Below are 16,672 nucleotides of genomic sequence, written 5' to 3'. Positions count from 1 at the left end.
AGAATTTATATATTAAATAATTTTTTAATCTCTATTATGTGATAAAATATATTAATACTGAATTTGAATTTAATTAAAAGTTGGGTGTATTTTCAAATAGGAGATAAATGTGCATTAAGAATTTATATATTAAATTATTTTTTAATCCTTATTATTGATAAAATGTATAAATCCTTGTTTTTTTTTCTACAATTTACATAAAAAAATAAAACTGATGATTTAAAAAATCAACACAAAGAACTAAAGTAGAAGGGGAAGTTTCTATTCATTTATTCTACATTAAAGCACATTCATTATTCATCTATTATACATTGTTGTTTTACTCTATTTTGGTGCTTAAATTTATTTTCTATTTAATTATATTCTTTTATTGTTCAATTAAACCAATTTCTTATAATTTGCAATTGAGAGTCAAAATCCTAACTCGAATGACTAAAGTGTAAAAGGTGAGGAAACCAAGTCACCAATTACAACTTTGCACGTGGAAGTCTTCATTGGTTTAAAACTTTCATTTTCATTATTTTCTAATCCTTTTAATTTCTAAAATTTAGTTTTTGAAAACTTAATTTTGTTCATTCTTAGCCTTAAGGTTGGGAGAGAAGAGAGAGGTTTATAGAAAATAACATGTAGAGTGAGAATATTCGTTCATCCACATATTTTGAGCTCTAAAAAGACAAAACTTGATATTAATGGAAATAATATGTAGAGTGAGGATGTTCATTTATCCACATTTTGAGCTCTAAAAAATCAAAACTTAATATTAATAGGTTTCTTTAAAAAAAAAAAGTTCATTGATAATGGGTTTTTCCATCAACAGTACCCAAAAAATTAGATTCATACTAAAAATATCTTTTTAAATCCATTTTTATTATTGAGTATTTGAGAGGTTTTAGGCTATTCTAGGTTTAAAAAGAAGCCATAGAGGTTTTAAAGCTATTTTTATAGTAAAAATGAGCTTAAAAATTAACTTCAGAGATCAAAAACACTTTTGCTTGATTTTCAAAAACTAAAAGTGGCCGAGAAATTTCTATGCAACAAACAAGTTATCTACTACACCTCTTGTTTTCATATTTTTTAAGATGGCATGTCATCCTCTAATAGTTGCTATAACAAGTGACGCGTTGTTAACTTTTTTTTAAAAAAAAATGGATGAATAACCTAATTTGGGATAAAAAACCTATAATACAAAATACACAGACCTGACAAGCCGACACATACCTCACCGTCTCTTTTAAGGCAATCCATTTATGATTTTTTAAAAAGTTTATATAAAAATCCATTAAAATATATAATTATAATAATATTTATGTTATTATTCCATTAAATGCTTCTTATTTTTAAATTTATTTTCAAATACCATTGTAATGTTTTTGATATTAACAAATGCTTTTTTTTCTAAACTATTCTTCTTTTTTTCCTTTAAAGTTTAATAATAAGTAATTATAATTAAACGGATAATATTATATTTAAGATGTTATTTGGCTAGAAATTATTTAATTGCCATATAATAAAGGGGAAAAAAAAATCAAGAGCTCTTAGAGGCGAGGCACGAGATCATGTATTTTAATATGCATCCGTCTTCCAACATTATAATTTAATTTTGAGTTTATATTGATAACTCTATTTTGTATTTATTAATGCCTATAATTTTTAATTTATTTCATTAAAAATATGCATCAACTTTTTTTATTTATAGTTAAAAAAATTTCTCAGTGTTAAGAAATGCATTGACAATACTTACACATTCATTTTCTATAATTCGTATTCACTTGATTCGATTTGTAATAATGCGAGTTAAAAGGCCAGTATAAACTAAACAATAAACAAAATTAAATTATATTTTTTTAATTATTTACAGTTGTATCATCATTTTTCATTCAATGACTAAATAACTTATCCTGAAAAAAAATAACAAATCTTCTCATCAAAATAGCATTCTTGATAAGGGCTTATCACCCACTTACCATTACACCATATATATCAATTTCTTTGTCAAATCAATTATGAAATTTTCCATCACTATAAAACAACTTCATGAAATTTTTTTTTTGATAATTATAAGCACATTAATATCATGAAAAATATTCCATCAATTTTCTAAATCAAACCTAAAAAGAAATAACCAAAAATTAAAGAAACAAAAAACAAATATTGATCTATAATAGTTAGAGAAATACAAAACAAAGATCCTACAAGAAAATTGATTTTTTTTCTTGAGAAAGAAAAGATTTTAAAAAACAAAAAACTATAGGGTTTAACCCAAGACAATAAAGATCTAGAAAGATAAAAATTTTAAGTCATATAATTGAATAATATGGTAAATGCATATGATCAGAAGAGAAGAAAATTATATTTTTCTAAATTATATAGCTGTTTATGATCTTTAGTCTCAATACAAATTCTAGCTAGCCAAGATGTTCATAGGTTCAAATTTTTCTTGGTTTTCTGATTTCTATGTGTGATAAGCATTATGACACATTACAATACTAATTTCATTACGAGTGTATAAAAAGAGAAGCAAGATTTGCTAAAGTTGAAGGATGACAATGTCGCTGTGATAACTAATATTTCTTCACGTGGAGGTAAGGAAAAGGTTTATTGCAAATGGGAAAAGAGTTATTATATGTTTAAGAGTATCATAATAATTATTTTTTAAAATATTTTTTATTGAAAAATATATTAAAATAATATTTTTGATATTAGTATATTAAAATATAAAAAAATTAATTAAAAATAAAAATTAAAAAATTTAAAATTTTTAAAACTTACATTTAAAATATAAAAATAAACAAATTATTAAATAAAAAAAACCAAACTCAAGAGAAAGTTTTTGTTTGGATTAGATACTATACCATAAGGATACAAAAAAGCGATAAGATAAAATTATATAATTAGTTTTTGGATATAGGGTATGTATATATATTGTTAGTTTTATTATTTGAAGTGGTTGTAGTTGTAATTGTTGTTATTTTTAAAAATATTTTTTATTTGAAAATATATTAAAATGATATTTTTTTATATTTTAAAATTATTTTTAAAATCAGGGTATTTATAATTTAAAGATATTAAAAAAATATTAATTTAAACAAAAATATATAAAAATTTTAAAATATTAAAACAAACATATATTTTCCGTAATTTACCACGGTAAAATATAAAACAGATGAGATGCTCAGTATAATTTTCCGATTTTGCAAAAGTCTGTGTCTAGTTATCTCTGATATAACGACAAATTGATAATTCAATTTGTCAAAGTGGCGCTATGATTCTGACGTGGCAATTAATAGTAGAGCAAGCACGGGATCGTGTGATGTGACGTGTTGAGAAGCGAGCTGAACCCACCGCAGCGTGAGAAGAACTGTTTAAAATTGAAATAAACATGAGCGGGAAGAATTTACACTTTCGTCTCTCTTTCTTTCTATTTCAAAAGAACTCTCTTTCTCTCTCTCTCCCCTTCCCTCCCCTCTCGTTTGTCTTCTTAGATCTGCAGATATCAGTTTTTCTTCACTACATTTGTGCGACGCTTAAGGTACTCTCTCCATATCTTCACTACAGCTTTTCTCAAACATTGATCAACACCATATCTTGATTACTATAGGAACTGAAATCAATCATCGATATTGCAATCAGCTAGTCTAAAATTAGGGTTTTACAAGAAATCTCAATTTCTGATATTTTTTTTAAATTAAAGGAAAAAAGAAAAGGAAATGGGAGTTGAGAACTATCACGTGATAGAGCTAGTAGGTGAAGGCTCGTTTGGCAAAGTTTACAAGGGAAGGCGCAAGTACACGGGCCAGGTAGCTACTTCAATCCTTCTGTGTTTCACTACTAATAATTAATCTTGATTTTTATCCTGTCTTATTTTTTTTTAATGATGAAATGATAGACTGTTGCGATGAAATTTATTATGAAACATGGGAAAAGCGACAAGGATATTCATAATTTGAGACAGGAAATTGAGGTGATTCCTCCTTTCTTTTTTTGATGATATGGAATGTTATTATCTGGAATAAATAAAATTGTGCATTGTTATTATTATTATCATTATCATTATTATTACTGGGTGCAGATTCTAAGAAAGCTGAAGCATGAAAATATTATTGAAATGCTTGATTCCTTTGAAAGCCCACAAGAGTTCTGTGTTGTCACGGAATTTGCGCAGGTTCGTTATCCATCACAACAAGCTAACATCTATTCATTATGGATTTTTTACTTTTCAGACTAGGCAAGAGCTAAGATTTGTTGATGTGCAGGGTGAACTATTTGAGGTACTAGAGGATGACAAGTCCCTTCCTGAAGAACAGGTTCAAGCGATTGCGAAACAGTTGGTAATTCCTTGAGCTCTCCTCATGTTCCCCTTCTTCTCTTGATTCTCACTGATTGCTAAATTGCTCCTCAGGTTAGAGCACTTCACTATTTGCATTCCAATCGTATCATCCATCGGGACATGAAGCCGCAAAACATACTTATTGGTGCTGGCTCAGTTGTCAAGGTCGGATATGATAGAGATTATTTTGTTCTTGTTTTATTTTCCACTTAGGTATTGGTGACCTTTTCTTTTAATGTCTTGCTTTGTTTTTCCTATCAAGGGGAGTCTTTCATGGTAACATCATGTCTTACTGTTGCTTCATTTAAATGCCGCTGTATATCAGATACTTAGCGTTTGCCATGCTTTCAAAGAGCAATGTATCTTAAGGTGAATTTCTATATGCTCTGTTTTTTTTGGCCTGTTACAGCTTTGCGATTTTGGCTTTGCACGTGCTATGTCCACAAATACTGTGGTTTTGCGATCCATAAAAGGTAAGGTCTGGTGTTTTACCACTTCTGAGGATTCCTTCTTATCCCACACTTCACTTGCATGTTTATCCATCATTCCCAGGCACACCACTATACATGGCTCCAGAGCTTGTACGGGAGCAACCATACAATCACAGTGCTGATTTATGGTCCCTTGGAGTTATCCTGTACGTGCAGTGTCCCTGTTTTGTGTGTGTTTGTGTGTGCTTGCATTCTCTCATTTAGATGTTGATCTCATGTCATCTTTGAATTTGATTCTGGTGGTCATCTGAATGGTATCAGTGTTGCAATTTTTTCTTCAAAATCTCAAGTGGCAAGGATTTTAATTTCAGGCATTTTTTCTGAGACATTTTCTGAATTCAGAGTGATATGTCATGAAAAAATATATATTGATAAAATTCCTCACATAAATGTTCCAAACTGAAATACGACTTAAAGATATAGGGTTTTGCTAAAAAATTTCAACCATTATGAGTATTTTCTATCACAGAACCTGTGTCTAACCTTTTTTTTTTCTTGTCTTCTATTTTTGCTATACATCCTTAATTGAAACTAGTTTGTTGTGGTCCCAACAGGTATGAATTATTTGTTGGCCAGCCTCCATTTTATACGAATTCAGTTTATGCACTCATCCGTCATATTGTTAAGGTTAATAATGCTTCTCCTAGATCATGCCTGAAACTGTGGTGTATGATAGTGGAAGCTAATGTTATATACAAAATCTCAGGATCCAGTAAAATATCCTGATGACATGAGTCTGAATTTCAAAAGCTTTCTTAAGGGGTTGCTCGATAAGGTGCCTCAAAATAGATTGAGTTGGCCTATGCTTCTTGATCATCCATTTGTTAAAGAAACCTCAGAGGAGCTGGATGCCAGGGTAATGTGATCCCACACTCACAATTGTTTTCATTCCTTGTTTTTCTTAATATTCAAGTTAAGAACTAGAACTTGCTACAAACTTATATTACCAGTAAAAAAGCTGCATAAACTCATCTTTCTCTACAGTTCTATATACATATATATTATATGTTTTTAGCTGATATTCTTGTCAGTAGAATATGGAATACTTTAGCACCTGATAAAAGAATCTACAGGTAATGTCTGCTGCAACTTCTGCATCCAGAGAATGTGATGCAGCACGGAGGGGTGAAGAAAATAATATGCAAGCATCAACTGGTTTGATTGCCTCAAATCCTGGTGGTTTAGCCTTCACTAGTTCTTCAGTTTTGAAACCTTCAATGTGCTAAATAATTATAAATTATTGTTATAGGTAGAAGCAATTCTGTTGCTGCTTTTGAGAACTGTAATCCTCCGAAGTTTCACAGTGATGCTGATTTAAATTGTCCTAATGCAGTCACAGGCAGCTCCTCACCACAGGAGGAGTTCCCTGGATTTGCAAGTCCTAATGATGTTAAACAGTCAGGTAGACAGGCTTGTGGCTATCATAATTTCTGTCCAGTTTTTCCATTGATGCTGTAGAAAAAATAATGTTTTTGATAGAAGAAGGCTCTCTGTTGTTCTATCTAGTCTTGCAGTAATTTCTTGTATCATAAAATCGCTATCAAATGGATGACTCTAAGCCTGAATTTCTGTCTCATTTAAGTGTCATAAAAACCTGGAAATTATGGTGCTTGGATCATTCATTTCTTGTTCTTATTGAACTTTTACTAATCTTCTTTAGTACATGCAATTGCAGTCAGCCTGAGTTTGTATTCCCCTGTTCATGAAAATGTTAAATTGTATTTTAGTTTTGAATTATGTTTATATGACAGCATGCATAGGAATGCATGTTGCTTTGTTGGTGCATATCTGTTGGTTGTACGAAGTTGTTTTCTTCTAAATGAGGGATAATCCAAGGTTGAAACAAGAGCTAGCTGTCTTGCAGAATTTGCTAATGACTGTTCATGCACACATATATGTAAAAATGAAATGTAAATTTGTATCATATTTTTAGCTCTTTTTGTGTATAACTGTGATTCTATCTCTTTATTACTGGTTGAAACCTGAAAGTTATTCCTGTAGTTATTTCTAACTTGACAGTGTTGATTCTGAGACATGTTATTTCTCTTCAGGCAATCAGATATTGGATAGATTGGAAAGCAATTCAATTACAGTTAAAGGTGCCAATATAATTGGTCAGGATAATGAAGCATTAACGATTATTCTACTACCATTGAGAAAATGGTCAAAAGAATCTCTGCATTCTTGGAGGTACAATTCAATATCCTTTTACTTGCATGATCAACCTTACCTTTTGTGGGAAGCATTGGATACGACCAAAACATTTTTAATCTTGGTAGCTTGTGGTTTTGGTAAAACAAATTCTAATATTGTTGCTTGCTCATAGCATTGAAGCATCATGCCCTACTTTGCTACTGGGAAAGACTGAGAAAAATATATTGGAGCAGTTGAAATTCACATGCATAGGGGAATACTTCATCTGGTTAAATTGCATTAAAGCTTTGTAGATATTTTGATAAAATCTAAATTAATTTCGAAGTAGTTGAAATTCACATGCATGAGGGAATAATTCATCATGTGACATTGCATTAATTAAAGCTTCATAGAATTTTTTTGGATAAAATTTAAAATAATATCGATTCATTCTATAATGATTTTTTTTTGCTTAATTTCTCCTTGCATGGTACTCATCAAAGTCCTGTGACATGGTTTGGAAACTATGTTGTGTTGATGAATGCCAAGCAGCACGCAGAATCAGTACTAAACCTGGAAAAGATGGAAAAATATGCTAGAAGTAACCTTTTATAATAATAAACCAGACACTAATAGCTTTCAGAAAAATGAAATTTCCTTGGAGATGAAATAATGTTGGAAGAACTGTTGGAGCATCCCTCACTTCATCGCTCTTTAACCAAAACTGCTTTCATATTCATAACCAAAATCCACCAAGAAGATATGAGATCTCTGATATAATTCAGTACTTTTCACTCAAAATGTACCTAAGGATATCTATGCATGTGAAACCAATTCTTTGGAGATTCTACCATGTGAACACAAACACCTATGATCACCAAAGACAACAACTCTGTCAGAGCACCCTACCTGAGTTGTTCATTACAAATGGGATAAAAGAATGGATAAGCTGATAATGGGATGTCTAAACCCATCCATAAGGAATTTAGTTTATAATCATTTTAGTATTACTTAATGTATGAATCGGATGATTGCAACAAGTAACCACTTGCTATTTGGTAGGGTGTTCCAAAGACATGGAAAGACAGAGCAATACTTTGAAATGCAAATCAGAATTTGGCATAGGTTAAACTGCAGGTTTTTCTGATGATGCAATAAGCTGGTGTTATTTCACACCAAAGATATGCCTTACGAAGACATCATATATTGGGGACTATGCCTTATGAATACATCATATTGTGGGGACCAGGGCGGTTGTTCTTTTGGTGCTCTACTACAATTATTTTACCTCATCTAGTGCTCTAGATAGCGATCATTTTTTCAATAGCTGACACTTGTAATGTTGACTGAATTTAGGCAAGCAGCATATATAATATTTTATTTGTGAGAGAAATTTGCTTTTTCAACTCATGCAGGGATCAAGATGTTCTTACTACAAAGCAGTCACTGAGAATTATTTCAAACTTAGCTGCAGCTGGTGCAACTGGTGGCCTAGTTAATGAAATACTTAGTGAACTTCTTAATTTCACTGCCAATGTAGTCAGCTTGAAATCCTCTGAACTTAGTGACTTATTAGCTAAGGTAGTGGGACTTCATTTATTCCTGCCTTTATAGTAGTTTTAATTCTGTTATGTGCCATGCTTATATTCTTGTAATATCTAAAATTGAGTTATTGATAAATGTGTTCCCCATGATAAAGTAATATAATTTTTATACAAACAAAAAATTGTAACAATGTTTTATTTCACATGTTTGTTTAATTAATGCAGTCCACTCTCTTCTTTCACTCAGATATTTTCTCCTTTCCTGACCGACCTTTGAAGTTATTGCAAATGCTAAGATGTTTTTTTCTTGAAAATTTCTTTTTGTTGATTTCTGGAATAGTGTTCATTATTGAAAATTGAAAATCCAAGTGCTGTAGATCACGGTATGCTGTTGCCATTATAACTTTCCACTCTCTGATGATTGCTGGTTGGCAACTCTAAATTCTTAATTTTGCAGAGTTTCTCTATAATAAAACTACAATTAGACAGTATTGGGATTGCCATTTCAACTTCATATTTCAAGCACTGGGTTGCCTTAACTGAAATTTTTTCACAGGTAATTATGTTCTTTGTTGATTTTTATGCAAATTTAAGTGTTAATTTTCAAGTCCCTTATCGTAGTAAAATATATAGATTGTTGGTGGCCATGAAGAAAACTCGGGAAGTGTTCTGTTAGAGTCCTGTGCTTGCATTGCAACCATGTTATCTGCTTTAGATGATGGTCTTAAAGCAACTTCACTGACTTCTGAGGCAGCTCCTACTCCTGTAATGCATGAAGTGATGAAGCAGATTTTGGATCATGCGAAAACATGTGGATTAGTTGAAAATTTATCTCTTTGCTTAGCAACATCAGGATCTAGTCTCGTTTCAGGTTCTTTGAACATGTTGCGTGCTGCCTGTGAAGCTTGCAGGGCTACGTGGTCATTGATAGATGCGGTGGAAACTCTTTTCAGGAAAGAGAATCTCTATTTATTTCCATTAAGTTCCTTGCAAAGTCATTCTTTACCCTGTCTTGACATTCGGGACCAGGAACGAAGTTCATTGGTTGGAACAGATTCAGCAAGAATCATTGAAGCAGTGACAAGAGCATTCTTGAGATCAAAAGCTGTGCAGGTGGCAATTTTCTATTGCCTCAAGCAACGTATAGAGCCAGCCCTCTCTGCTAGTATTCAGGTGTTTTTCTTACATAAATGTTTTTCTTCTTTCTTTTTTCAGTTTATTCTCAAAAAGTAAACTCATTTTTAAAAGTTAGTGTCTCAAATATAACTTCTTAACATCATGCTTGGACGATGGTCACTCTACATATAGGTGCCATAAAGTGTGCTCATTTTAAAATGTTACAGATCTTGTCAAGATGTTGTCTACATAATGCTATGGTTCCTGGTGTTCTTTGCGGCTTGCCTAGTTCTCTTCCTGTAACAACTGTTGTGAGTGGCGGAGGAGATAAAACTATTCTTTCAGAAATATTCGCCATTTTATCTTGGTGTGCTTCATCTAATAAAGATCCTGAAACAAGTAACTTAAAGAGTAAATTAGTGAATTCTTCCACGGTGGTTTTAAATTCATGCCTTCTCCTTGCAATCATTGCTCAATGTTTGAAGTCAACGGGAAGAAATTCAGCCTTGTTTATGCTGACATCCTCTCCAAAGAATCAGTTGTCCCGGCTTTCTATTATTGGCCATCAGTTCTCTCCTGATGACAAAATGAAAATTTCATTGCAACCTCATTGTGCATCGGCTATGCTGGCTCTCGCATCAATTCTATCTCTTGAAAATGGAGCTTCTGTTGAATCTTCCATCTCAGAAATTACGGTGCCTTTGATTCCTCGAAGTGCCACGCTTTGCGAACAGCTCAAGATTTCACCTGTCAAAGGAAATGAATTAGGTCCACGCAAAATGAATGTTCTCTCATATTGGCATGGCCTTAGGGATGGTTGTGTGGGCTTGTTGGAATCCAGACTGAAATGGGGAGGTCCATTAGCTGTAAAACAGGCATGTGCAAGTGGCTTGCCTCTGCTTCTTATTGATTTGTTAAGCAACAACCGTTCAATTACCTCTCATCAAGGAATTGATAGCACAAAGGATCAAGTTGGGTTATCCCCCATTGGGGTTGTATGGGCAGTTTCTTCAATATGTCACTGCCTTTCTGGTGGAGCTCTGATTTTTCGTCAGATTTTGCTCAGGAGCGAACATGTCAAGGGAATCTCTGAACTGATCTCAGATGTGCATCTCAAGCTTGTGAAAACCTGGAGTGGGCCAGGTGGAGGCAAGGATGGTGTCAGAGATGCTGTAAATGCAGTTATAGATATCTTAGCTTTTCCTTTTGTTGCTGTACAAAATACTCCTGGATTACCATCAGCTACCGCTTCCGTAAATAGCGGGTTCCTTCTCAACATGGGATCTCCTGGGGGCAAAATATTCATCGAAGACAAGGACATGGCTAAAGCGATTGAGGAAGACATGGGAAAGTATCTAAAAATACTTCTAGAGGTTAGATCTTCTGTTTGCTTTTTCCTTCATAGTTCTTCTTGGTCATAGGTTAAAATGGAAGGGGCCCTTTTAATGCACTTTTTTTTTTTTTTACCATGTTATGATGAAAGTGGACAATACAATACGTAGAACTCTTAAGACTCTTGTTGCTTTTTAAAAGTTCTTAGCAAATTTGCCTGATAATTTTTGTGCTATGCATATCCTTATTATCACATGTTCTGCCTTAGGTAAGAGAACCTGTTAATATTACCTCTCCTAAAACCATCTATAGTATTAATGATACTCATTCTACTACTTTTCAGATTGGATTACCTGGCATTATACTTCACTGCGTGGAATACATGGAGTTGAAAGATCTGGGAAGGCCAGTTGCATTTCTTGCCAAAATGATCGGCCACCGACCTTTTGCTAGTCAATTAATAGGCAGAGGCTTGTTAGATCCAAACATGGTGAAAAGATTGCTTGATAACATGAGTCCGAGAGAGGTCATGCTTGATGTTTTGATGATTGTTTCTGATCTAGCACGCATGGATGAGGTGAGGCTTTCATGTAATTCTTTTCGTATTCTTTTTATGATTGTTAATCTTCATATATACTCCTTTTAACATATTTCCACAGAGGTTAAGTAGCTTTATTTAAGAATAAGAATCTTTTCTTACAAGGATCTAGTACTTCAACTAATACAAAATAGGATGCTAGCTTATTTTGTAGTTGTCTTTTTGTTATTTTATCAAACCTTTTGGCTTTTAGGATTCTACAGATTTCTTATGGGCCTTAAAGGGGCGTTTGGTATGGGGACCTAGATTCCCTATACCAAACAATTCAATATCTTGTGTTTATTTAGGGACGGAATGTTAAATGTAAGGGAAACATTGCTAGGACATTACATTTCCTCGAAATTAGAGAATTTGGTTCCCTTCTAAAAGGGGGAATCTCAAATTCTATAACAGAGGGAATGCTATGTTTTTTTACTTAGTTTCCCCTTTTTTATATCTTTTAGACTTATATACCCTTGTTTTTACTAATAACAACATAATTGTTATAGACTTATAATTTATTTGAATAATTAATATCTATTTTATTTGTTTTATTATATTACTATAATATGTATCTTAAATAATTTGTCGGTACATTTTTTATTTTTTGGTAGCTATAGTTTTATAAAGTCAAAGTTTAATGTTATGGAACATTAAGTTTTAAGGGTAAAATAATAAATTTGTATAAATTCTTCACGGGTTCATTATATGAAGCAAACACAATATAAATACTTTTCATTTTCAACCAAATGCAAAAATCACATGCCACAAGGATATCTAGGAATACTTATATCAAATGCTCCCTAAACTTTTTTTCAACTTAAGCTCTGTTTTATTTTTAGGATCTGTTGGACAATTGTGGTTTTTAGCTATGACTGTGGCTTTTTAAAAGCTATAAATTATAGCTCTTAAAAATAATTATAAAGTCATGTGAAATTTAGCTGAGATATTAACTTTTAAGTATTACCAAACATGGAAGCTAAAAAAATGCCCAAAAATTGATGTTTTCCAAAAGGGCACTTAGCCATTATTCTTTTGCAATTTTGTTTGTATATTGTTGTCCTCTTCCTATAGTAGTCACTCTCGTTTTCCAAGTTCCAATTTTGGAGAAGCTATCTAAGAAGTTGCTTCTCTTCTAGTGAACATTTTCAAAGAAATGGATATTAAGCTCTCTTTCCAGCGTTTAGCTCATTTGAACGTTATTTTTTTTTGGTTATTTCCACTTTCTTATCAATCCTAAACCCTATAAGCGATTCTTGCCTAGTACTTGAGTTCTTGCTGGATAATCGACTTTGTTCTCAGGCAGATTGCATGCTGCTGAAGTAACTTTATATTCCTGAAGTTTCTTTATTCCTATCTCATTTTTTGGCCTGCATTTAGAGCACAGGTTAATTGTAGGGCGAACTGGTAAAAGTCCTCAACCTTTAAGGGTGTCTATTAGGTCCATAACCTATTTTTCATCTTGATGACGTCCACAACGTATTACTGAATTCTCAATCTGATCTTTCGTTCACTTTTAGCCAACAAAACTATTAAATAGTAGTATGAAATTCACATAATTTTTCTTTGTAATGAAAATCCGGTGAATTATCTAAGATCTTCATTTTCAATAATAACAAACTCACAAAATAGACAAAGTTATATAAAGAATCACAAAACCTCTACGTTTCTTTCTATAATTTGTTTACCTCGTGATATGAGAATCTATTTGAGATTACCGTGAAGGTTGGGTACTTCTTTAGGCTTGCCCTTAATTTTATCTTAAATTCTTCCTTTATTTACTCGTTCTTTCTTTTGGTGCACCTTTCTTCTTCACAGTTACATTTTGTCTTACAAGAAAGAAATTAGCCCCGTATGCTTCTTTGGTAATGCCCCTTGGCATTTGTAAAGGTTAATTATATTGAGTAAAATTGATTAAACCTCTTGGTTTACGTCAACAAGCCTGTAGATTAGAATCACAACTAAATAATAGAATACGTAAGGTTAGACCAAGGGTGTGTTTAAATTATCCGAGAACAACTGAGGCAATGATGGCTGCAAGTTCCTGGAGGAACAAAAAAAAAAAAAAAAAAGATAACTGAGAAATTGAGTTTAAAACTGAAATGTCCTTTCGTCTTTATTGATAACCTGCAAGAACATTCGTGTTTCTGGCAAGGTCAACAGAAAGCCTATATATTTTGTTCTGGCATGTTCAGGTCAGGTCACGGTTTCTGCGTAATCTCTAACTTCAAAAACAGAAATTCCCTGCTCAAATCTTGTCTTATTAGCTTGGATTTTGTGGGCTTGCAGGGTTTCTATGAACACATTAATGGGGCTTCTATATTGGAATTCTTGAAGAAGTTTCTCTCACATGAAGATCCCAATATGCGTGCAAAAACCTGCAGTGCTTTAGGCAATATGTGTCGGCATAGCTCCTACTTCTACGGTTCGTTGGTAAGTACAGATCATAGACCTATTTGGAATTGTGTGAGAAATATATGAAATTATTGGGGATTCACTCACGACAAGCCATTGCGTTACGAATAATTTGCTCTTTCTCCCTGTTTAATTTGATTGTCTAGGCAAGATCTCGCATCATAAGTCTTCTCATTGATCGATGTTCTGATCCAGACAAACGCACTAGGAAATTTGCGTGCTTTGCTGTAAGAACTGTTACTAATGCTCTGTTATCCTTTAAATTTGTTGCAATGAAAGCTTATTTTTACTTTGAGGTTTTGCTTGCTTTCAATAAAAAGTAGAACTCGTGTAAATAAAGAAGAAGCATTATAATAGTAATTATAAATGTGGCGTTATACTCTCTCCAGATTGGAAACGCTGCCTACCATAATGACATGCTGTATGACGAGCTAAGAAGATCTATACCTCAACTAGCAAATTTGCTGCTCTCAGCAGAGGAAGACAAGACTAAAGCAAATGCTGCTGGTGCTTTAAGCAATCTTGTTCGCAACTCGAGCAACCTTTGTGATGACATTGTGTCTAAAGGAGCCATGCAGGTTTGGAGATATGCGGAACTGAGTTTTACAGCAATAGAGATTTCATAATTTACGGCATTTGCTTGTTTTCAAACAGCATTATATATCTTATGGTTTATCAAGCATGCATTGCCTTTTATTTTATTTTTTATTTTTATATATAGGAAGCTTACTTAAATGCCATGCCATACAAGGATAAGTTTTTTTACTGTGAGCCTCGAATGTTAATTTGCTTTAAATAAATCCATTTTATGCTCACTTATTCCACTGTTTGGTTACAATTACAGGATACATGCAGTTGTACTGCATACTTTTTTTGAGGGAAAGTAATCATTTGAAATTCTGTGTAAACATTGCGAAGGACCTCGTAGACCTCACTTGTATTTGGATTTGTTATTTCATGTACAGAGAAATTTGATAGTTTATATATATATATATATATATTACCGTTGATAACAGTGCTCAATTGACTTACATGGGTGGTTTTATTTCTTCAGGCTTTACTAAAGTTGGTAGCTGACTGTTCAGCAGTAGCCCTAAACCCCATGAGGAAAGATGCTGTGAATGAATCACCATTAAAAATAGCTCTCTTTTCATTGGCAAAGATGTGTGCACATCTGCCCTGCAGACAATTCCTCCGTTCATCTGAGTTGTTTCCGGTGATTGGAAGACTTCGGCAGTCCCCAGAAGCAACAATTGCCAATTATGCCACTGTTATCCTCAGAAGAGTGGCTGATAGTTGAAGCCCGAAACAGAGGTCAGGGATTTTCAAAGCCATATTCTCATTAGCTTGATTTCCACCAAATCAGTGCATGAAAGTGAAACAGAAGCTGAAAGTATAAATTTGCTCTGCAGTGAATATTGTAAAACACGATGCTTGTAATATTCTTAAATGCATTAATTAATAATTTTATTATGATAAGATGTGTTTTGTCAGAGAGAGAGAGAGAGACGACGTGGCTACTTGTGGTGCCCTTGATGATGGTGTTGTAGTTAGGGATGACAACTAAATCGACGGATACCAAGTCAAACCCAACCGAACAGGTAAGAAAATTTTAGATACGATTGGATCATGGTTAAAATATTAGGTTATAAGTTGTGTATAAATATTGATTTATCTGATCTAAACCCCATCTGAACTTCAACTCATTTAAAAAAACAAAAAATCAACTTTAATTTACACACCCATATATATAAAAAATTAACAAAAAACAATTCCTTTCCGACAAACAATCAGTACCAAGATACCATTTTGTTTTGGTTCTTATCCATGTTCCCGGTGATCTAGGAACTCTATCAAACTACATGTTCTAATTTAAGAGATGGTGTCGTCATGCATTCCAATTACAATGTCATGCGAATAAGAGGACCAGTAGATAGATTATGCTTGTTCGAGGGAAGTTTTAGGTTGATGCTGTGCTTTGAGAGTCTTTTAAAGTATTTTTTTTAATTTAAAATAATATTTTTATTTTTATATAATTTATTTTTAATATCAATATATTAAAACAATTAAAAATATAAAAATAATAATTGAAAAAAATTGAATTGAATTTTAACGCGCTGCAATCCCATATAAAAGCACAGTTCTATAATAATAAAAAAATTAAGCCACAATTTATCAAATGGGAGGTCTCCCTATGGATCCTTATCAATTTAAGATGCAAAGACTTTGTTATAGTAGTTCAAAAAACAATTTAATAAATATCTCATTTAATACGTGTTAGGAATTGTGATCATTGTAATAATAAAAATAGGTTAAAAAATATTTTTAGTTGTTATTTTTAAGAAATATATGTTTTAAAATTATTGTGAGATGTATTTTTTACATGTAAAATAAATGAAAAATATAATATTATAAATTAAAAACAAGTTATTTTAATTTTTATAAAAATAAAATTTAAAATACAATTATATATAGAGTATTAAAAAACTATTTTTCTACTAGAAACGAAACGGTATCTTCTTCTCCCCATAAAATCAATAAACAAGTAAAAAATTGTAGGAATCTATTATTATTGCTAATTTCAAGATAATATATATTACGTTGATTTCTTACCCGGTTCTAGGTTGGATTTTCCTCCACCTACCCTTGATTGAACCGGTCGGATTTTCCTCCACCTACCCTCGATTCTCGGTGTTTTAAATACATTGCTCATGTTCTCCGCTAATTTGGCTCGACT

At 32.4% G+C, this 16,672-nt stretch overlaps 1 protein-coding gene and 1 long non-coding RNA gene across 3 annotated transcripts in view; both read left to right on the top strand.

Moving 5' to 3' along the window:
- Positions 1 to 1,035, top strand: part of LOC105114464 (uncharacterized) — a 15,969-nt gene extending 14,934 nt beyond the window's left edge. The window contains exon 3 of the long non-coding RNA XR_840135.1: positions 1,022 to 1,035. This is a non-coding gene — a long non-coding RNA (uncharacterized LOC105114464). The remainder of the gene's footprint in view (positions 1 to 1,021) is intronic.
- A 2,379-nt stretch (positions 1,036 to 3,414) lies between these two features.
- On the top strand, positions 3,415 to 15,432 carry FU (kinase family with ARM repeat domain-containing protein). 2 transcript variants are annotated; one of them, XM_011011010.1, is made up of 22 exons: positions 3,415 to 3,529; positions 3,692 to 3,797; positions 3,887 to 3,961; positions 4,070 to 4,162; positions 4,254 to 4,328; positions 4,400 to 4,492; positions 4,737 to 4,800; positions 4,880 to 4,964; positions 5,373 to 5,445; positions 5,525 to 5,674; positions 5,892 to 5,973; positions 6,068 to 6,220; positions 6,870 to 7,008; positions 8,367 to 8,532; positions 8,953 to 9,051; positions 9,129 to 9,668; positions 9,839 to 10,984; positions 11,287 to 11,520; positions 13,810 to 13,953; positions 14,082 to 14,162; positions 14,325 to 14,513; positions 14,990 to 15,432. In XM_011011010.1, exons 2-22 carry the CDS (start codon positions 3,708 to 3,710, stop codon positions 15,233 to 15,235), a joined length of 4,017 nt encoding a protein of 1,338 aa, XP_011009312.1. In that variant the 5' UTR covers positions 3,415 to 3,529; positions 3,692 to 3,707; the 3' UTR covers positions 15,236 to 15,432. The 2 variants fall into 2 exon arrangements, with proteins under 2 accessions (XP_011009312.1, XP_011009311.1); XM_011011009.1 differs by having other exon boundaries at positions 5,892 to 5,994.
- Positions 15,433 to 16,672: the final 1,240 nt, after the last annotated feature.

Source organism: Populus euphratica, unplaced genomic scaffold, assembly GCF_000495115.2.
Source record: "Populus euphratica unplaced genomic scaffold, PopEup_1.0 scaffold524.1, whole genome shotgun sequence".
Taxonomy (NCBI): domain Eukaryota; kingdom Viridiplantae; phylum Streptophyta; class Magnoliopsida; order Malpighiales; family Salicaceae; genus Populus; species Populus euphratica.
This window is presented reverse-complemented; position numbering and strand designations above follow the sequence as displayed.

Excerpts from the sequence above, each read along its gene's own strand:
- FU (XM_011011009.1), top strand. The coding sequence starts at position 3,708 with ATGGGAGTTGAGAACTATCACGTGATAGAGCTAGTAGGTGAAGGCTCG. Across the intron at positions 9,052-9,128 it reads TAACTGAAATTTTTTCACAG|ATTGTTGGTGGCCATGAAGA; the intron begins GTAATTATGTTC and ends TAAAATATATAG. Across the intron at positions 14,514-14,989 it reads TGTCTAAAGGAGCCATGCAG|GCTTTACTAAAGTTGGTAGC; the intron begins GTTTGGAGATAT and ends TTATTTCTTCAG.